The sequence below is a fragment of the Lobosporangium transversale genome (genome assembly GCF_002105155.1).
Source record: "Lobosporangium transversale strain NRRL 3116 chromosome Unknown BCR41scaffold_44, whole genome shotgun sequence".
NCBI classification, from domain to species: domain Eukaryota; kingdom Fungi; phylum Mortierellomycota; class Mortierellomycetes; order Mortierellales; family Mortierellaceae; genus Lobosporangium; species Lobosporangium transversale.
The window spans coordinates 178,769-199,904 of record NW_019029022.1 but is presented as its reverse complement, the minus strand read 5'-3'; the positions used below and the strand labels follow the sequence as shown (position 1 = coordinate 199,904).

Below are 21,136 nucleotides of genomic sequence, written 5' to 3'. Positions count from 1 at the left end.
ACATTGACAATCTACTTTTTTTTTTTTTTTTTTTTTTTTGCGGGGAACACAGGATTTAAAAACCAAGAATTAAATAAAAAAAAGTTGACACACGGGACGGGCAAAAATTGCATTTTCAAAACTGTTAGTCAAATCACTGGGAAACGCATTGACATCTGAACTGTTACACATTCCGCTATGCCTTTAAAAAAATACATGTTTGATATATAAATATATGCATATACAATGATCACTCCGCCATCACCAACATAGACGGTAATATGGGTCATGTGCCTGTTCAAGTTGATAGCAGCACCACATCCGCGTATTGTAGTCCATCGAGACTGACTTTTTCGCGTCCACTTCTCCTCTCCTCTCCTTACGATAGATAAAGACTCAAGGAACTCAGAAGGGATTCGGCTATAGTCCTTCAGCTTTGGATCGGCCTTTAGAGGTTAATTGTATCAAATAGATCATTACTAAGACCTATTAGCAGAGACAGCCTCAGAGACAGAGGCTTCGAATGACAGCATCGATAGTATAAAGTAGATCGATCAAGGGCCACCTATTTAAATACAGCATATGTAGTGAATGCACCTTTGCGCATACTATCTCGTGCAGACTCTCCAGACTCTGCGAGTAAAGAACTATGGCAAAAGAGTCAAAAAACTAAGCATGCCCATTCCTTTTTTTTCTTTTTCTTTTTTTTTTGAGGGAGAAAAGAGTAGGCATCTTAAAAGGATGCCAGAGGAACATATGCAGCTCAAGTTTAAAGAGGCATCAAGTCATGAACTAAAAAAAAAAGAAAAAGAAAAAGAAAAAGAAAAGCTCCCTGATCCGAAAATCCAATTTTATTCTTTGTTAAGAAAAGAAAGAAAAAAAAACCAGTAGTTTACTTCAGCTTCTTCTTGATGCGGAGCTGGTTAGAGTGACCGCACTTCTTCTTACGGCAGTTGGTGGCACGAGGGGGAAGGCGAGCATAGCACTTGCGGCAAATCATCTTGTCGCAGTTGAACTTGGAAGCCAAGGCCTTGAGCGAAGGCTCAATGATACCACCACGGAGACGGAGAACCAAATGCAAGGTTGACTCCTTTTGGATGTTGTAGTCAGAAAGAGTACGACCATCCTCAAGCTGCTTACCAGCGAAGATCAAACGCTGCTGGTCTGGGGGAATACCTGTTTTTTTTATATATATCAGAAATCCAACGGGTTATAAACATAAAATACTGTAAGTATCAACCATTTCATTAGAAAGAAAAGAAAAGGAAAGGAAAGGAAGGAAAGAAAAAGAAATAGGGTAAAAGATAACGTTTTCCTGAAAGTTGATTATCAAATAAATAAAGGTGCTCCAATGCTTTATATGGTTGAAGATCCATATTTCGACATTGACTCAGATCGCAATGTCAATACATTGTAGTGACATTCCATTAATATCCAGATTGCCTCTTCTTTTCAACCCTTTTCCGACGTGAACCGATATTCACTCTTATTGTGAAACTATCACTGTTGCCGTTGCTGCTGTTGTAAACCGTTATTTGTCCAATTCATCTTAGCTTAATAACGTTGTTATAGAAGCTGTAATTGTAAAAGATCCAATGTATATATATTTTTTTTTCCCGAATACTTCCAGCTCAAGATGTTCCAGTGATATATATGATATATACACGCTTTCAATCATTAATGGATAATTATAAAATAAAATAATAATAGAATAACGCACCCTCCTTGTCCTGAATCTTCTGCTTGACATTGTCGATGGTGTCAGAAGACTCGACCTCAAGGGTGATGGTCTTTCCGGTAAGGGTCTTGACGAAAATCTGCATTTTCCTATAGAGTTGAATGATACCATATACATGTAAGAATAAAATAGATTGGGCGAGTTTTTGATGAATATATGATGTCTCCCGATGCATGATTTAATCGTTAGATTTCTTTTTTTTTTTTTAGAAAAAAAGCCATGGGGGATGGAGTAAGGGTCGATTGTATGCTGATCCTTGATATTAATGTTGATTGTCCTTATTGCTTAGTCAATATCCAAGTTGTCATGAACCATCTCTCCTGTTCCTTTAAATAATAAAGCATATATTCGATAATTTGATGGCCAACTCATCATCTATTGCGTTTTTGGAGTTTAGTGAAAAGGTGGAAAAAATAGCATTGTCGATGTTGTTCAGAATGTTGATTCTTTCAAGCCCAAAGCCTGCATTGTTGCCTACTACCCATTAGCTGGTAAAGGCTTCTCAGCAGAATAAAGAAAAAAGAAGCGGATAAGACCGAGTCGAGTCCTGCTATATAACAATGTTTTTAATATCGACAACGATTGTCGATATTTATAAGAATATGTTTGTGTATTTCTCAATGGATGATATCTTCATAAATTATGATAGATGGATGCCTTTTTTTTTAAATTATGCACCTTTTTTTGGATGAGAAAGAGAAGGATTAATTATTTGCTTCGCACAGTACCATTTTGAATTGATTTTGACTTGCTTCGTTCACGTGACCATTCAAAGAGATTTAATTCTTCTTATTTTTCAATTGTGTAATATCCAAATGACTTCATTTTATTTTGTTTTCAAACAGATCAAAGGGATGGCTCTGCATTTAGTTTTTCTTGGCAGCACGGATACCCTTGCCGGTCTTCTTGGGGGCAGCCTTGACGGGCTTCTGGCTGTTGAGAAGGGCAGAGACACGGGCAAGAGCGGCCTTAAAAGAGAAAAAAAAAAAAAAAGAAATGGTTGTTTTCAATACGCGTTAAAGAGAAAAAATTGCAACTTTTTCTGCTCCCCTTTTTTTTTTTTTTTTTTTTTTTTTTTTTTTTACCTGGCGAAGATCAGCACGGTAACCATTGCGGGTAAGACCAGCGACAGAGCGGGCAGACTTGCGGATACCCTTGGTGAGGGTGACCTTGGTGATGGTCTTGGCAGGCTTGTAGGCAGAGACCTTAGCCTTCTTGGTGGCAACGACAACACCGCGGCCAGAGGGAGCAGCGGTAATGTCAACAGTCTATCATAAAACGGCCATCAGGAAAGTTAATATATAAGATAAGAGAAATATTACGCTTTGAAAGTTGATATCAAATGTCGCGTTCTTGATCTTTTTTTATAACAAAAGACCAACAGAGCGACGACATTGATGACGATATGCTCAAAGAGGTATAAAAAAAAACAAGTTTCGATTTTTCTGCATATGCCATCAATGTCATTTCAACTAGATGCTTTTATCTCTTTTTTTGTGTATATTTTGGTCATATACCTTCTTGTTGGCAAGGCCAGAGTACTTGAACGAGTTCTTGTTCAACAAGTTACCAGCCTCCGAGGAGAACTGAACGCCATTGCGCTTGACCAAGAAGGAGTTGTTGTTCTTGATAAGAAGCCTACATGATAGAATGCCCAATAGGAGAGATTTTATGCCCGGTCGTTAGTTATTATCCTCCTTTCCACCCTTAGTTATTATCCTCCTTTCCAATTGCGACACCCTTAATCAGGCACAAAAATATAAAAAAAAGATTCGGTCTTACCAGGTAAGATCAGCCGACATTTTGAACTAAAAAGACGAGACAGTGGGGATTCCGACAAGAGGAAAAATTCATTAGCTGATGGTTCTCTCATGGTCCCAATGCTATGATTTCCAATCCATCTTAACTGATTGTAGCATCCCATTTTTTTTTAAAAAAAAAAAAAAAAAAAAGTCCATGTCCGTGTTGATCGAATAATTCATAGCATTGAATCAAAGGTTCGACATGATTGTTTTTTATAAAAGAAAAAAGCTCCACTTGTAATCTCATGTAATAATTGATGTTTTTTTTTTTTTTCTCCTGTTCATATTAATGTCTGATCATGATGATACTACTCCCGTAATCGCGACAATGATTCCCACATGAAAAGAAAAAGGATATCCCGACATTTTCATGTTAATAAACATTACATGATCCCAAATGAATGCGAAGAGAAGGAATTCAAACTCTGAGACGCTTTGTGCTAAAATAAAAAAATAAAAAAAATCCACCTGAACAAAACTGAAAACTATTGGCTGGCATTAACTATGCAAGGTTTTAACGATTTGTGGCTCATGAATTAAACGTATATATTTTAACTGACAATTGACGCGCTTTGTCTAGTGATTTTGGTTGTAGGATACCATTTATATATTAATGTTATATCAAAATAAATAAATAATAAAACAAAGATATAGCATTCTATTTAAGTCTCTGAATGATGACGATGCAGTCCAGGAAGGATATGACATCTAAAATACGACTCATAGAAACCCAAACATAACAGCAGTGCTGTAGTCGTGAGCGCTGTAGCCCAGAGAGGCAAGAAGAGGCCAATGGGTGTAGCACAGAGGAAAGCTATAATGGTCACTAGATGAGCCTTTGGTAACCTTGAGCTGAATGTCCTTCGGAATAAAGCATGGCCCAACACAAATAAGGCAGGGCCTCCAATCATGATGGCCACATCAATTTCGTGTCCTTCATGGTGAGGTACCATGTGTGGGTGCATCATGCTGAGTCGGTCCGCAACAGCACACCAGACGATACCAACCACCATTATCACATGAATATATGTATAAGCAAGGCGACCCATCTTGCCAGGATCGTCTGATTGCTCCACGTATTCGATGGCTTCGTTCCAGGCAGTATGAAAGTAGATCCACCACATTGCTGCTGCTCCAGAAAATGACACGAAAAACATGGCACAACCTGTAGTTGTGAAAATCACTTCTTTGAAGGTGTCGCCACTGACTACAATCGACTCACCCAGAGCAATAATGATGAAAAGAGAGCAACGCTCTAGCAGTTATAAGTTATAAAAAAAAAAAAAAAAAAAGAGTGAGAAGGTAAAAAATTAGTGAACTGTCCTCTCTCTCTTTTTTTTTTATGACTCTTGTGATGAGGGAGGAAAAAGCCTTACCAGCGAGATGTCCTCCATGAATATCCCAGTCAGTGGATTTAGACTTGCCAAGGCCTGGAGTATAGAAACCCAAAGCTGGAGAGATATATTCAAGCACAATAGCGATGGTCCACAAGACATTCCTTGCAACGCCTCCAAAGGCACCACCCACAATCCATAGCACTCCCGTAAATGTGAACCATGCCATCAGTCGAAGGAAATTGCATTGGAGTTTGTGCTTATGAAGTGCAATGACTGCAGCAACGTTCCGCCCTACTTGGATCAACACATACATCCCAGCAAAGAGAAGACTATGGTCGTGGAAGGCATCCGAGATAACTGCAGACATGACCAAGCTGATCAACATCAATGCTAATAACAATAATCGAACCAGATATGAATCTGGATTGAACCTAAGTAGATGGATGTAAGGAACTTTTACGTTAATAATGACACAGACAAAAAAAAAAAAAAAAAAAAAAAGAAAGCGCTTGATACAGTATCCAGATACGAACCAGTTGAATGCCCATGCACTGAATACCCAAGCCCACTATTGGAAATGAACAGACGCGTTTTTTTTTTTTTAGTCGGCACAATAAGCAAAATTAGAGTTAGAAAAAAGAAGCCATTTCCACTCCTGCAACAGTTCAACAACAAACAAACAAACAATAAAAAAACAGTTGCTTGCACGACAGAAAAAAAAAAAAAAAAAAACCTACCCAGACAGCTAATGTGACAAGTAACATTTCGAGTATCACTTCCCACCTGAGATCCTCTTCCATAGTATGAGAGATGGAGCTGACTAGTAATTTTTTTTTTTTTTGTTATTTATTGGTTTTTATGCGTCCATACGAATGTTCATGTATACAGCATGGATGTAAAGATAAATGAATAAAAGAGGAGGCCACTTACTGGCATAGACAAAGACCAGGTCAAAGAACAGCTCCACATTCGTGACCTTTGTATCTCGGTCTCGATGACGCATCAGCTTTGCATGACATCTCAATCGATGTCCAATTCCTTCTTCATACGAAGGTGGGGCTGAATGCAGAGGTGGCCTCAAAACCGATCTTGAAACTGCTTCGCCATCATATTCACTTTGGATTCCTTTTGGAACAAAATATGATCCATCTCCCTGTTGATTTTGTTGTTGACCTGTTATTGTTGCTGCTGCTACCTCTGCTTCCTCTGCACGAGCAATGGCTGCATCTTGTGCATCAACCAGTTCCTCATTCAACATATTATCCAATGCACTATGATGGATGTGATGGTGCCCTGGCGACGGATCATTAAGAGCAACATTGAAGTTGCTGTTGCTGGTATTAGACTCCATAGTCGGTAAGTTGGAGAGGATTGAACACTGATTATTAGTGCTCTATGGCTATTATGTTAATGCAAGAAACAAAGAGGGGAGAGAGGAGTTGAAAAGTGGATGATGGGAGCTGTAAAAGAGGGAAAAGAAAGTGAAGAGAAAAAGGAAAGAGAGATAAATAGAGAGCCTGAAAAGAGGAAATGTAGATGGAGAGTGAAAAAAAAAAAAAAAAAAAAAAAAAAGACTTCCAAGGATATATACATGCACCTGCATTCGACGTGTAACATGAACATGTACACAAAGATGTCCTCCCCCTCCGTTTGCAGCTTAGAAGATGAGGTTGTAGCAAAATGGTTTAGGTGTAGATATAATTGCACAGTGTTTTATTTGTCATGTCCTTACAAACCAAATAAGCTCTTGCTCTCGCGTTTTTGCCAAGCCCCCTCCCAGTAACCTTAATCATTCACATGTTTTGTCTCCTTGGGTTTGCTGTTTTGTAATCTTCAAAAAAAAAAAAAAAAAAATTCTTTAGACATGCATCTTGCCCTTTCAGCGAGTTGCTCGGAGAATTCTTTTTTGTTTTCTCAGGACTCTGTATCTCCCCCCTTTTTTCAAAAAGTTTTTTTTTTTTTTTCGAAAGAGTTCATATTTGTCAGTTTCAGAAAAAATTAAGGCCATTCATAATAACGTTTTAACCTTTTTGAAAGCTGGGCGTTAAAGTGGCCAACAGACTTTTAATTAAGTTATTAAGGTATTGTGGTAGTCTATACATTTTTTTTTTCTAGCGTTGCTTGGATCGATCTTTTAGTTTGAAGCTGATGAATGCTAAAACGTGCCATCCAAGTAGAATACAAGCCATGGCCCTAAAACACCACCAGAACTGGTCTAGCTTATATGTGTGAGCTAGAGGAGCGTTTTGAATCTCGACCCACGGCCTCGCCTGCACTTCCCGCAAGTAAATCGCTTCAATAGCATACCTAGGTGCAGAGATTGTCCAGATCCATGATGTCGCTCTATATCCGCCCGATGCGCTATCGCTCATCACATCAGCCAAATCAGGTGCATCACCCGAAAACACAATTGCCCAAGCCAACGTAAATCCTGTTCCCACAAGCGCCACGCGCTGAGCAGGGATCAAGGCTGATAGTAGATAGCCCATTGCAAAGGCTATAGCATACAGCATGATGATAATAAACAATAGATAGAAATAATTGGATCGCTCGTTGAAGAAGATAATCAATGAGATTGAGAACATGATTCCGGCAAGAACGATGCGAGGGATATCAGCAATCACTTTGGCTAAATAATAAGGGAGCGTGAGTAGACCCGAAGACTTCTCGCGCCAATAGACCAGCTTTTCGTTGCCAAAAGTGACAGATCCCACCGAAATGCCTGCAAAGCAAACACCGAGTGCAATAAAGACACCGACTTCTGCCAAATGGTCCGTTGGACTGAAGCAGCTGGGCTTGAGCTGGAATGGAGTCATTGCACAGACCATGTCATGTTGTCGACCGAGATAATCGAACTTTGAGGCAGCAATTGAGATGAACATGCCACAGCCCAGGTGCAAGAGCTGGTCGTAGAGGAACTGACGCCGGCTCCTGTAAATCTGCAGGCGTGCACGAGATAGACATAGCCAAAACATCTTGAATGGGGATGCAGTGTTACGGATAGGGTCTCTGCGTTTAAGAAAGAGCCCCAAAACAGTTTCCTTGGTCTCTGCAAAAACCCCGTGCCACCACATACGACTGTCAATGAGAAATATGCGGAGCGCCCCTTTGGTCGTCTCTACCCAGGTGAGTTTCTCTGGTAAAGGCGGCGAATCATACATGGAGTGAAACTCAGATAGGGCCATGGAAGCTCGAGGTGTAGACGAACCGGATTTAGGCTCATGTTCAAGAGCCAAGTCACGGACCCTGGTTACACTCTTGTGTTGACTATGGCGTTTCTCATCGCCAACGCGGGAAGCTGACGAGGGATGGAGAGATGACGGCCCTACCGCCCCCGGGCTATGCACAGAAGAAGGAGACAGCGCTGGCGATGAGGCACCACTCATATTGGGCATGGCTGATAGCTCTGGTCTATGCTGATGCTGTACCGACATTGCGGATTGATCCAAACTATGGCAACCTGAAGCTCGCGAATTAAGATGGAGTAATGATGGATTTGAAGTATAAGGTGATGGGTGTCTATATTCCACGCCATTGTTGCCTGCTGCATAAAATGTCTGTGCGCGCTTGCAGTACGATTCCCAATAGCGATGCAGGTAGAAGGGCTTGAAGTTTTTAGAGATCTTGGATTTGACATTATTTGATATCACGTCCATATAGAAGTCTGAAGGGCTAGAGTCCTTGGGTAGGGGAAAACCGATGGCAGAGAAATAAGCTGGCGCTTCAGTCCTGGGTCCGTGGAATACCACGCGGCCACCGTGGCCCAAGAGCAAGAGGTCGTCAAATTGGTCGAATGCAACGGGCGAGGGAGAGTGGATGACAGCAGCGACTGTGAGACCCTTCTTGCGCGCAATGGCCCTCAAGAGTTTACAGACATCACCACTTGTACTTGAATCCAATCCCGAGGTCGGCTCGTCCAGGAACAAGATGCTAGGGTCTGTTACAAGTTCCATACCAATGTTGACGCGCTTCCTTTGGCCTCCAGAGATACCTCGCTTTTCGGCATCACCTACTACAGAATCCATTACCGAGTTTAAACCCAGAAAGTCAACAATCTCCAGTACTTTTTCCGTCATTTGTGATTTCGTGAGTTTGGCTGGCAAGCGCATGTATGCAGAGTGTAAGAGGATATCATGCACAGTTAGCTCGCGCATCATGATATCGTCCTGAGGTACATATCCAATGAGTTTACGGTAATGGCTAAGATCCTCTTCTTGTCCGTTGATGAGAACGCGACCTTCGTTCTTGGGCATTTTCGATGTGAGGATGGAGATAAGCGTAGTCTTGCCGGACCCTGAAGGGCCCATGATGGCGCAACTCCTTCCTGCCTTCAGCTGGCCAGATACATTCTAGCGTTGGTAAAGGTATACAGGTGTTGGGATACCAGTTGGATCGAGTAAGCGAATGTGTTTTGAGAATGATCTCTATTTTTCAATGTAGTAACGAAAGTACGTTTTACCTGTAGAATGGTAGTTCCATTTGAAAGAGTCAAGCTGAGGCGCTCAAACTCAATGTCGAACGAGTGAGTGACCTTTGTCACTTTTCTCCTCAGCTTCGGTCTTTGAGGGACATCGTCTACAGGCTTTGATGATGGTGATGTCTCTCCTACAGCTGTTCGATCGGAATCTGAACGGTGCGGCGTAGATTTGTTGCCATCAATATCAATGACTTGATCACGTATCCTGTGGCGACTGTTGCTATTACCATTATCATCATGAGTACCAGATCCACTACTTTTTTCATCATTGCAGCCGTCGTCGTCGTCGTCGTCCTGCTCATCCTCAATCAACAGGTTGTCATGATTGGCATTATGGTTATGGATCCATCGTAGCCGCTTCTCAAGATGCTGAGTACGGACTCGTTCAAATCGTTTGTGGATCCAGAAAACAATGTAAATACCAATGATAAAAATGATAACAAAAAGAACCAGCCCAAACTTGGAAGCCGATGAACTACCCGCGGGACATGAGGCGAGCCATAAGCAGGAGACCTAATTGTAGTAGCGGCAGTAATGACAGCAGAGGTAGTATAGAGTATATGTCAATTAGATCTTTTCATAATAAAAAGAACAAAAATCAAAACATCAGACAATCAGGTTGTAAAAACTATCCATACTCCTCCTCCTACTGATCCTGCTGGACAGTATTGATTCTGGGGACAGATTGTCAAAGTGGTCGTGTCATTGGAGCAATAATAGCCTGGACAACAGTACATGGGCTGAGCTGTGTTGGGTGGACAGTAGAAGCCCTATTTATCAGTTGATAAAAACCAAGTGTCAGAAAAATGGCATATGTAAAAAAAAAAAAGAAAAGAAAAGAAAAGAAAAATCGACTACTTACAGGCGTGCAGGGCGCTGAATGTTTTGGCGAGACGCAAAAATGTCTAATAACAGAGTATCAAGTTAGAAGAACAACACTTAACCAATGCTTAATGTCAGTAAATGCAGGGAGCTATTGCCTCGTATTGGCTATTTACCCTGCAGGACATCCCCAAGTAGGAGTAGATGCATTTGCAGAAGATTTTAATGGTGTTTGAACATATTGACATTTTGGGTCACGGCCTGGCTACAATGTCAACAAATGGCAAATACAACAACAATGACACAAAAGAATGAAAGTATTAGCGACAGGTAGGACAAATAGACAATAATAAAAACCCTTTTCAGCAAGAATCAAGGCCAATACGACGCTATTCTTGGTCGTAGGATGCATTAATGTTGTGTTGACTTACCACAACGCCAGGGGCATCCACCAAGTTCAATAGTGCGTAGTAATCAAGGGGATCCATGATCTGATCAATTGGAATGTATATATGCCTGCGCTAAATTAAAATAACATTCAGGCCTTCTTTTTCTCTATTTCCCTGATATCTTATTTTTGTCGAACAAGCGGTGAATGTGAATGAAGAATGGAGAATGAAGAATGTCGAATGGAGATGAGCACTAAGAAAAAAAAAAAAAAAAGACAGAAACGGAAACATTTGGGCAGCAGGACATGTCTGTTGAGATACTTTTATATTTCTTCGTCTTTCAGCACATGCTTCTCCGGTCGGCGTACATGTACACTCTCTTTCGTTTGAACGCCCGAACAATGTTCAAAAGCACATTAAATCATGCTACTCTAACCTTGCATGCGAATAAAAAGTGGAAAGTCCGGCTGAGAGCACCTTGAAAATGTGAGCGTATTTTCTCAAATATACAACCCATGGTATATTTAGTATACGTATAAGTATTTAGACGACAACTGGGCTTTGGAACTTCTGTAGAATGAATGATAGTGAGAGTAATGATGAGGACAATATAATAATGATGGGTCATAGTAATGACCTACGGATCCTTGCCAACGTCCAGCTGGACTTTTCTACTATTTTTGCATTGTCAGCACAAATCTAGGTACAGTCAAGACAAGAAGAAAAAAAAAATCTTGGCAACTTTGGACATGTGAAATTAATACAGTTTCTTTTTGCGCGTGTTCATTAATGCATGTCAATGATAATGTCATCATCTGTTATGGACCAAGCATTCCTTGTCATCATATTTATTCGTGATCTCATCGTTCTCACGTCCGACATATCCCATGGTCAATGCTCACTTTGATTAATGAGGAACATCTTCCAATAAGGCTTTTTGAAAAATCCGAGTTTCAAGTTATGATGGATTTAGGGCTCTCTATACCTGTAATGTGCAGCCATGCCTCTCTAGCTTTGATATTTTACCACAATTAGGGAAGTAAGATGCTTTATCCTATCCAAAAATATATATTCGACTAATAAGCCATTGCATGGTTGTAACGAACGCGGATCTTCGGTAGCATCCAGGAAGGCCCTGAGAATTAATTGTAAATGATTAAGTTATCGGTAATGAAACGGCTTCTTAGGAAATCGTTCTTGCGACCATGCCATTACGAAGCTCAACAGGGGTCTCTTCAGGAACCAATTATCTAGAAAATGTCAATTGATGAGGGGGACGCAAAGATGTTATGGCATGACAAGAATATATGTTTTACATTCAAATTAAAGAGGTTCAAATATATTCTTAAATTGGAAGAGAAGAATGACTGTGCACTCAAGCTCTGGATCCAAGGCCGATAGTTTCAGGCAAGATGGGTTCATAAAGCAAATGACCTTAAGAGAAAATTCCTTACTGCGGGGCTCGTAGAAAAAGATGCCCTTCCTACCCTATCCTCTCTTTCTCTCACTCCATCTCTTTCTTTCTTTTCTTTCTTTTCAAGTTATATCCTACTTCCGTTCCCTTTTTCCTCTACTTTTTTTTTTTTTTTTTTTTTTTTTTCCAATATGAGCCATCAGACACAACTCAGATTCACATTGCAAACCAAGGTGTTATCCAAGGTGCATTGGATCCAAACAAAGATGTTGTTCGCTTCTTGAATGTTCCCTTCGGTGTCGTTCATGAGAGGTGGCGGCCTGCTGTTAAGCCTGAGCCATGGACCGGTGTTCGTGATGCGACCAAATTGGGGTATATGGATCCAAAAAATAAAAATAAAAGAAAAGAAAATAAAAGAAAAAAGAAATGCATACCAATGAACTTCTGTATGGGTTTCCTGTTCTTCTCCTTAGGCCTGTCTGTCCTCAACCAAAAGGGGAAGTGCGTTTTTCAAGAGTGATTAATTCCTATTCACTTATCGACTTTGACGACGAGACTACGAAGTTTGATGAAAAGAACTGTCTGAACCTCAACGTTTTTGTGCATGAGGATACACTGAAAAAGGAAGTAACCGAGGCAGCACAAGCGAAGGGCAAAGGTGTAGCTGTCATTGTGTATATTCATGGAGGTGGATTTAGTGATGGCGCCAATGTTATGGAGCTCTATGGTAAGATTTGATATGCATTTAAAATTATAATCTTTCCTTCTCACATTAAGGGATCAGAGAAAGAATGAATGAATGAGTGAAAGAAAGGGGGAAGAAAGCAGTTATTAAATAAAAGAGTCGGCTATTTTAGATGGCAGTAATCTGGTCCGCCAGGCAACAAAGCTAGGGCGTCCTGTGATTGTGGTTGTTCCCAACTATCGACTTAACTTCCACGGGTTCTTCTCTTGTCCAGAGCTTATTGCAGATATTGAGTCGGATCCAAATCTCAAGACTGATTACGAGAGGGCTACCGGGAACTGGGGACTTCAAGACCAACGTCTTGCGTTTGAATGGGTCCACAACAACATTGCAGCTTTTGGTGGTGATCCCTCCAATATCACGGCTATGGGTCAATCAGCTGGTGCTATAAGCATCAATTGTCATACGTTGACTCCTCAGCATCATGGTCTCTTTCACCGGGCAATTATGCATTCCGGTGCTATGACTACCCTTGCAGCTATCCGGCCTCATGTGGAAGGGAAAATATATTTCGATTATCTGGTCAATCACTTTAATATCCCTAAGGAGCTATCTGGGAAAGAGAAGCTTGAGCTACTGAAAAAAGTGCCCGGTAAAGAGTTGGGACAAATCGCATCTTCTGCGAAGATTCGAATGTTCGCACCCTATGTGGATGGAGTGATGATCCCTGAAGACGTACGCTTACGGATTCATAAAACCGATATGTTCGACCAAGGTGTCAGAGCTGTCATGATTGGAGCCACATTGCACGAGATGATTATGTTCGTATCAGCCCTTGGGGTAGAAACAGTAGAGGGGTTACCGAGACTGTACGAAAAATTCTGTCCCCCTGATGAAACCAGCCGACAGCTGTGGGAAAAGGTGTATGGAAAACCAAAGACCGACTCGGATGCAAAGCGAATGTGTGCACGAGTATTGCAGGATTACCACTTCACCTTTCCTACTTTTTCTATCCTACGAGCACTCTCCAAGCGCAAAGACCTGGACAGGTCCTCCCAACCATCAACACAGCCGTTGCGCGAGGGTTCAAAGGAGGGAGAAGAAAGGTTCAAGTTATTTCAGTATTATTTTGAACGCTCTATTGAGGCAGTGGATGCTGTTGGCCGTGGCTGGGGTGCGCATCATGGTCTTGATCTTGTGTATGTGTTCGGACCAGACTATGCACTCGAGAAAGTCTTGAATGAGGATGAAAAACGATTCATGGAGCGAGTACAGACGATGTGGATCCAATTTGCGTATGGAGAGACTACTGGAACAAAGACAAAGGATGGGGTGGATCTTTTCCCAGCCAGGATCACACATCCCTTGGATGACTACAAGCACCATAGCACCGCTAAAGAAGCTATAGTCCTGACACCTCAGTGCACTGTCGAAGCAGAACATGTTGCTAGGGAAGGCAAGGATGTGATGGAGTTGTGGGAAAGATCTGAGAAGTGGGTGTATGAGACACATGGAAAGAATGACAGTGTGAAAGCTTTACGCGTTGGTTTCCTGGGAATTGCTGCCCCTGGAGAGAAGGAGTGGAGCTGAAAACTGGCCACAAGCTGCCAGAGGACAAGGACGTGTTTTATAATACTTAAAGCGATTTTGAAGAAGGATACTTCCTTAATTGCCTCTTATCAAATCTTCCATAGGAGTACTTCCGCTGCAGATATATAAAGGGCTTCAGGGCTGTTAATGAAAGAGGTCAAAGAAATATCTTATTTATCCTAATACACTGTATCTAGTAAAGCGCTCTGTACCCAAAATGCCAGAAAGCTAGTTCATGTGTTAGTTCATATTGCGAGGGAGATGGCTGTCAACGAGACAAGCCTTTCTCTCCATTTTTTTTTTTTTTTTTTTGAAAGGCCATTGTTTGAACAAAAAGATATTCAACTTTACTTTACATAGGATTTGTTCGGGCCAATGTTTAGTTAGTACCACGCATCGGGATCTTCGTGCTCTCCTCTGCAATGCTGGTCTGAGCGCAACATGAACTTTTTGAATATCGGGACAAGGCACTCTCAGACCCTTCCGGACAATTATAAAGCTTTACTGTACTAAAAATCTAGGTACAGAATTTTGGGTACTGATGTTGTTGCAAAATTTAGGGGCAGATGTGGTAGGAGATTTAGGTCGTTTTGGTGGATTATGAAGCCGGTCACTTCCAGCTGCAGATAGATAAATAATTCTAACACAATAAAAGAACACACACACTACTCAAAGACTGGACGAGAACAGTCAGTACTCAAATGGCTCTTGTGTAAAAATAAGGAACCTTTAATGATCTATGGCTACTAACGACGAACGTTGTGAGGGCTCTTTACCTGGACGAGAACAGTCAGTACTCAAATGGCTCTTGTGTAAAAATAAGGAACAAGGAGCCAGATTTTCCTGAGCTGTTGCTCGTTAAATAGTTGGTGGCGAACCCTCTACACGTGACTAAAACTAAAACCAACACCCCCACCAGCTGCGAAGTTCGGCTCCGCCAAGCCGCAGCTCAAAAAGAAAGAAACTCATTGTGCTGTTTGCGCTTCTACCACCTTGACTCTTGCTACCCCGCATTTTGGTCATTGCATCATTGTTCTTGTCACCCTTTGGTTCGCCTTGGCATCGACCAAGGAAAATTTTCTTTCTTCGGCCAATCATTTTGATCCGTGATCACGCCATTACTTCCACATGATGATGTTGCCATGGACATAAATGTTGGTTCATTCCTCCATTCCCTTTTTTTTTTTTTTTTTTTTTCTTTTTTTTCATTCGCAACTCCTTCCTCCTTGCCCTGCTTGAACTACTTCATCGTCATCATGGCCCGCACTGTTATTAAGAAAGACGAGGTTCCTCCTTGCCCAAGACCAACCACTTCCACCAAGACAATGCTTCCCTCTTCGGACAAGAGCTTAAGTCTGTCTTTGGGCACGTCTCCAGAGTCGCGTCCTGCTGCCACTTCTCACTCTCCTATCACTCCTTCGACCCCTACCACTCCTCCTGCTTCTGCTTCTTCTTCTACTCCTGCCGTTGTTCCTGCTCCTGCCGTCGTTGTCACTCCCCCTTCTTCTGCTTCTCCTGAGGTGGTTGCCCTTACTGACCACGAGGTTGGCCCTTCCTCTGTTTCGCCATTTGCAGCGGAGAAGTCTTCTCCAGAATCTCCTCAGTCCCAGACAGTTCCCCCCCCCGCTCGAGAGCTAAATAAGCGGTCAGCTGAGGCCTTTCAAGACATAGACGAGCCAATTGAGAAACGCGTACGGGCGAAGTATCTTCTTCACGGCGAGGTGGCATTCTCCAGAGGCTTGGCTGACCAGTCGCGTCTTCGCGAGAGGCTTCGTTCACGGAAGGTGCAACTTGCGCCTGAGGAGCGTCACGAGATTGAGCTTGACCTGTCCTTGGCGACAAGGGATGTGGAGATTGGATTGGAGTGCCTTCGTTTGCTGTGTCCTCCCGCCCCCGACCCAGACTTGGCTGGTGTAATTGATCTGGCGCGAGAGGTTGTTCGGTGTCGGCGTAGTGGGGATTCTTCTCAGTAGCTCTCTGTAGGTTCTCAATAAAATCATCTTCCCATAATCGTTGCCTTTGAGTTGCGAGCTTGAGGAAGTCTCCATTAATTGTTTCTACCCCATCCTTTGTGCCATAATGCGTTCGACCCGTCTTGATCCCATATGATCCCTTTTCATTCGCCCAGACTACTTCAAATGGACCTAACCAACGCGGCTCCAGCTTGCGTCCAAAGCCTGTGACGAAATCCAAATTGAACATGTAAACCCTTGATCCTACTTCGAACGATTGTGGGCGAACACGTCGATCATAGTAACGTTTCATCCTGTCATTGGCATTAAGCTTGCATGAGTATGCATACTCACGGATTCCCTCTCTTCTTACGATAAATCTCGCCATGCTTTCTTCTAGGACTACATCGTTCTCTTCCGGTGCCTCTGCTGAAACGAGGAACTTGTCGTCCGCGAACAGTCGCCGTAACGCTGACTGTCCTGTGTAGCCCATAAGTGCTTCCATTGGCGACACTCCTGTGCTCCTAACGACTCGACAATTCACGTCGAATACTGCTTTCGGTAGGAATGCATCCCAATCCTTAGATCCAGCTGGCAGTACTCTCCTCAGTCGCTCCTCGATAAGCTTATTTGTCGCCTCGACCTGTCCCTGACTTTGCGGATGCCTTGTCGAACCAGTGACGTGCTTGATCCCCCAGAGGTCACAGAAAGTCTTGAATTCGTTACGAAATGCGGGGCCTCCATCCGATCTAATCATAACAGGGAGCCCGAACCGACAGATAATCTTCATAAATAGAACAGCTAGGACGCCTTGCGCGCCTTTGTTGGCCACTGCATGTGCTTCAGTCCACTTGGTGAAGGAATCTGTGAAGACGACTATGGTGGTCATCCCCCTAGGCGTTTCGACTAAGTTCTCAATCAAGTCAACGAAGAGAACTTCAAATGGGAACTCGGAGACCGTAGGATGCAACCTGTTATGTTTCACTCGACTTCCAAATTGCTGGCAACGGCCGCAAGACTTGACCCAGTGGAATACATCCCGTCTCATCGTTGGCCACCAACACACGTCACGAACTGTTGCTAGGGTAGACTCTGCTCCATAGTGACCGCCCTTGTCGTGTGCCTCCTTCAGCACACCCTCGACTTCATCCTCAACTACGCACCTCTTCTCTCTGTTGTCGGCATCTCTATACAGTAGGTCACCTTCCTTCGTCAGTCGAAACCTGTATGCCTGTCTCTTGATCCTCCTCATTTCAACTTTGTCTTCTAACTCCAGTCTCATCTCGGCTAGGTACATGTAGAAGTTCGCGTACCATTGGCTCGCCAGCCACTTTTCTCCTGTGGATTCTGCCCTTCGGCTCAGACACTCTGGCACCTCGTCATCGATGTCATCCGTGGCTATTCCTTCCGACATAATGCGACTCATCCCGTCTGCATTGCCGTTCTTCGTACCTGGTTTGGTCTTAATGACCAGCTCGAATTCCGACAGAATCATCTGCCACCGCGCAGGTCGACCAGTCAGATCAGTCTTGGAAAACAACCATTTGAGTGGCGCATGGTCTGTGTAAACGACAACGGACCTACCCAGGATGTAAGGCCGAAACTTCTTGACGGCTATGACAACGGCGAGGCACTCTTGCTCAAAGGTAGAGTAGTTGCGTTCGGCTCCTTGAAAGGTCTTCGAGTAAAAGTAGACCGGTCTCAACTTACCCTCCTCATCTTCTTGTTCTAGCACTGCGCCCATAGCGTATTTGCAGGCGTCACACGAGACCACCCAATCCTTCTCGAAATCTGGAGCCTTAAGTACCGGAGCTTGAATTAACTTGGCTTTGAGACCCTTTACTGCGGCCACCTGTTCAGGACCCATGGTGAAGCTTGCACCTTTCTTGAGGAGCCTCGTCAGCGGCTCTGCAATCTGAGCGTAGCTTTCGACGAACCTTCGATAGTAGCCCGTCAAGCCCAAGAATGCACGTACATCTTCCTTGCTACGTAATGGGGTGAAATTCTTGACCTTGTCAACTTTGTCTGGCATGACCTCAATTCCATCTTTGCCGACCACGTGGCCAGTAAACTTCACCTTGTCATACCCGAAATGGAGCTTACTAGTCTTGTACTTGACTCCTCCTGCGCGAGCTGCCGCAAACGTATGATCGAGGGCTCTCAAATGCTCTCCCCAGGTCATCGTGCGCACGCACACATCGTCCATGTACGCCTCAAGCACTCTTCCGATAAGGTCTGAGTACACTTTCTAACGAAGCGACTGAAGGTATGTGGCGCGTTCTTGAGCCCAAATGGCATTACCTTGTATGCAAACGTCCCAAAAGGCGTACGGAAGCCAAGATACTTGACATGCTCTTTTTTGATGCCAATCACGTAATAACCTTGAAATCCGTCCAGGCTACTGTAGTACTCGAATCCGCCTAAGTTGTCAAGTATTTCCTCGATGTTTGGCAGTGGCCAGCTCTCCCTTTCGGTAACCTTATTTAGGCCTATGTATGCGACGCACTTGCGCAAGGATCCGTCTTTCTTAGGAGCAAGACTCAGCGGCGCGCACCACTCGCTCTCCATCTCTATGATTTTTCCTGCCTTAAGCTCATCATCAACACTCTTCTTAAGGAAGTCAAGCTCCTTCGGCGAGTACCGTTTGCACCATCCTACGTACACTGGCTTGGCGCCTGGTTGAATGTTGATCTCATGTTCTAAAATAGACGTCACTTCGAGGTCCTCAAGGTTGGTAGTCAGCCTGTCCTTATTCCTTTCAAGTAACTCCACAATCTGTCCGTACTGCTCATTGGACAAATTTGGGTTGATGTCCACGTTGACTCCGTCAACCGCGAACGGCTGCCTTTTTACGCGAGCATCGTCATTCTCGCACTGTATCTTGCTAGAGAACACTCTTGCGGTCATCGCCTGCAGATCCGGGTCACCGACCTCTATTGTCTTCACTCTCAAGGCTCTGTACCCTGCATCAGCATCGGATTCTTCCGTCTCGTAGATTGATTCGTCATCCTCATAGTCGTCGTACTCATCATCATACTCATCGTTCTCATCAGACAAGTACGTTGATGTCGTAGGCTGAGGGGTTGAGGCGCGAACATTTAGACCGCCACCAAGGGTGATAGTCCTTCCCTCACTCTCCACGTAGTACACGATACCGTTGCTCCAATCAGCCTTGGCTTTCAGCGCCTTGAGCCAGTCATCGCCAAGGAGGAAGTCATATGTGCCCTTACAGTCGATCACTCCCATCGACATTCTCAAGGGGATCCCGGACACATAAATATCGATAGGTCTTGTGCGGCCCGCAAGCTTCTGGAAGGACCCATGGGCCAATAGCACCGCACGAGTAGCAGGCTCTAACTTCAGTCCGAGTGCGTTTGCCACATGTAGGCCCATCATAGTATGGTCATTGCCTGGATCAATAACGGCGTTGTTGAAGTCTCGTCCCAAGGCGGTGACGGTCGTGACATCACCTTTGCCACCTTGAACGTTCCTGGCCATAGCTATTGCTGACTGACTCCTCTTAGGCTTGCTTCTTCTTGGAGGGGCATGGCGGGCCCAGGCCTCGGTAACAGCTGCCTTGAGTTGCACTGCCATCTTTCCACGGTACTTGGAGTGAGTGGCCAAATCAAAATTCAATCCTTCGACCGCATCAACGAACACTGGATCAGGAATGACACGCTTCCTGGTACGCTTTGGCGTCGCATTTGGAGCTTCTGCAACATTATTCTCTCGCCCGTCGACCGCTCTGTCATCAAAAGTCACTGTCTGGAAGTGGGGGTCCCCAGAAGGTTGCGCACTACTAGTGGATGCCTCAGCCTCCCACTGCATTCCTCGGACAGGTGGAGTAGTGCCTCTCGTTTCCTCTCTTCGTTGAGACGATGGACCTGCAGGAGTGCCTGTCCTCTCACTGCGACGTCGCTGGGCACCTGTCGAATTTAATCGCTGTGGCTTAGTCGTGATAAATGATTGGGCGACATTAGTGGCGGAGATTTCTAAACTTTGCACTCTTAGCGAGGAGTTAGTTTGAGTGGCCAATGGGACGCTATTGGCGCCTGTGGCGGGGCTTCCTTGTTCCTTAGTGCAAACCTTCGAAGTATGGCCTCGCTCGCCACATCGGAAGCATTCCACCAATGGGCAGAACGACAAGAGGTGCCCCTCTTGATTACATTTATGGCAGGTTCTACGGGCCATAGGGATAGCCTGCTGACTTCGAACTTCGGCGGGTTGGAGCACGGCATTAGGTCTAGCCTCCACTCTAATATGCTTGGCCAATTCAGAGGAACCAAACACTCGCCTCGCTACAGCCGGGCTCATTCTTGAGATAGTCTGAGCGATTCGCGCCTCCGGAGTTCGCTCCTCGGCAGCAAGGGTCCAGGCTCCGAACATGTCTGTTAATTCGTCTACGCTTAATTGATTAACTTTCTCTTTGTCGTCTTTGAAGTCCGCTAGGAAGCCAGAGTAGTGCGTCCTCGGCACTAGGGTCGATCCAAGCAGAACATTCGTCTCGATTGGTGCAGCATGCTCAGCGTTGCTGCGAGCTATGACACGGCTCTCAGTGGTGTCAATGCCCCAACGATTTCCTTCAACCAATTGTGTCACTGATTCGAAGGTTTCCTTCAAGGTCGCAGGCGCTTCTTTGTTCTTGACCTTGAAAGGATGGTCTTGCCTCAAACCCTTGCAAAATCTGTACGCCAGTAGACGCTCGGTGGCTGTTGGGATCTTGTACGGCTGTGCGTCGCAACCAGACTCTGGGTCGAGGAGTTCCATGGTAAGTTTCATTCGTTGTACATAGTTGGCTGTCGTCTCATCTTCTCCTTGCTTAATAGAATGCAACTCGTCCAGGGTGACATCCTGGCTTCTAGGGGTAGAGGCCTCCATGATGAAATCGCTGACGAACTGGCTCCAGGCACCATTCGTCTTGTTTGTCATCCTCCAACGCCTGATCCAGCGT

The 21,136-nt window shown here is 44.0% G+C and overlaps 4 protein-coding genes across 4 annotated transcripts; 1 reads left to right on the top strand and 3 right to left on the bottom strand.

Moving 5' to 3' along the window:
- Positions 1-2,475: 2,475 nt before the first annotated feature.
- BCR41DRAFT_326849 (ribosomal protein L28e) lies at positions 2,476-3,933 on the bottom strand. Its single transcript, XM_022021634.1, has 5 exons — positions 3,907-3,933; positions 3,500-3,525; positions 3,235-3,355; positions 2,803-2,985; positions 2,476-2,685 (listed from the first exon to the last, which is right to left on the bottom strand). The coding sequence occupies exons 2-5, from the start codon at positions 3,517-3,519 to the stop codon at positions 2,584-2,586; spliced, it is 426 nt and encodes a 141-aa protein (XP_021877699.1). The 5' UTR covers positions 3,520-3,525; positions 3,907-3,933; the 3' UTR covers positions 2,476-2,583.
- Positions 3,934-4,177: 244 nt separating this feature from the next.
- Positions 4,178-6,375, bottom strand: BCR41DRAFT_425015 (bacterial low temperature requirement A protein-domain-containing protein). The gene is made up of 5 exons (XM_022030519.1): positions 5,787-6,375; positions 5,594-5,676; positions 5,390-5,424; positions 4,896-5,287; positions 4,178-4,774 (listed from the first exon to the last, which is right to left on the bottom strand). The coding sequence occupies exons 1-5, from the start codon at positions 6,205-6,207 to the stop codon at positions 4,182-4,184; spliced, it is 1,524 nt and encodes a 507-aa protein (XP_021877698.1). The 5' UTR covers positions 6,208-6,375; the 3' UTR covers positions 4,178-4,181.
- A 513-nt stretch (positions 6,376-6,888) lies between these two features.
- BCR41DRAFT_425014 (hypothetical protein) lies at positions 6,889-10,810 on the bottom strand. Its single transcript, XM_022030518.1, has 6 exons — positions 10,587-10,810; positions 10,332-10,420; positions 10,196-10,238; positions 9,972-10,103; positions 9,316-9,846; positions 6,889-9,205 (listed from the first exon to the last, which is right to left on the bottom strand). The coding sequence occupies exons 1-6, from the start codon at positions 10,641-10,643 to the stop codon at positions 6,968-6,970; spliced, it is 3,090 nt and encodes a 1,029-aa protein (XP_021877697.1). The 5' UTR covers positions 10,644-10,810; the 3' UTR covers positions 6,889-6,967.
- A 1,814-nt stretch (positions 10,811-12,624) lies between these two features.
- Positions 12,625-13,081, top strand: BCR41DRAFT_297390 (Alpha/Beta hydrolase protein; the record flags this gene model as incomplete). The annotated part of the gene is made up of 2 exons (XM_022020453.1): positions 12,625-12,669; positions 12,803-13,081. Coding segments are annotated over 2 exons (324 nt in total), but the record flags the coding sequence as incomplete, so codon positions are not given.
- Positions 13,082-21,136: the final 8,055 nt, after the last annotated feature.

Excerpts from the sequence above, each read along its gene's own strand:
- BCR41DRAFT_326849 (XM_022021634.1), bottom strand. The coding sequence starts at position 3,519 with ATGTCGGCTGATCTTACCTG. Across the intron at positions 3,356-3,499 it reads ATGTCGGCTGATCTTACCTG|GCTTCTTATCAAGAACAACA; the intron begins GTAAGACCGAAT and ends TCTATCATGTAG. Across the intron at positions 2,686-2,802 it reads ACCGTGCTGATCTTCGCCAG|GCCGCTCTTGCCCGTGTCTC; the intron begins GTAAAAAAAAAA and ends TTCTCTTTTAAG.
- BCR41DRAFT_425015 (XM_022030519.1), bottom strand. The coding sequence starts at position 6,207 with ATGGAGTCTAATACCAGCAACAGCAACTTCAATGTTGCTCTTAATGAT. Across the intron at positions 5,677-5,786 it reads CCTGGTCTTTGTCTATGCCA|TCAGCTCCATCTCTCATACT; the intron begins GTAAGTGGCCTC and ends AAAAATTACTAG. Across the intron at positions 5,288-5,389 it reads AGTGCATGGGCATTCAACTG|GTTCAATCCAGATTCATATC; the intron begins GTTCGTATCTGG and ends CCATCTACTTAG.
- BCR41DRAFT_425014 (XM_022030518.1), bottom strand. The coding sequence starts at position 10,643 with ATGGATCCCCTTGATTACTACGCACTATTGAACTTGGTGGATGCCCCT. Across the intron at positions 9,847-9,971 it reads CAGGATCAGTAGGAGGAGGA|GTCTCCTGCTTATGGCTCGC; the intron begins GTATGGATAGTT and ends TACTACAATTAG. Across the intron at positions 9,206-9,315 it reads ATGGAACTACCATTCTACAG|AATGTATCTGGCCAGCTGAA; the intron begins GTAAAACGTACT and ends TACCAACGCTAG.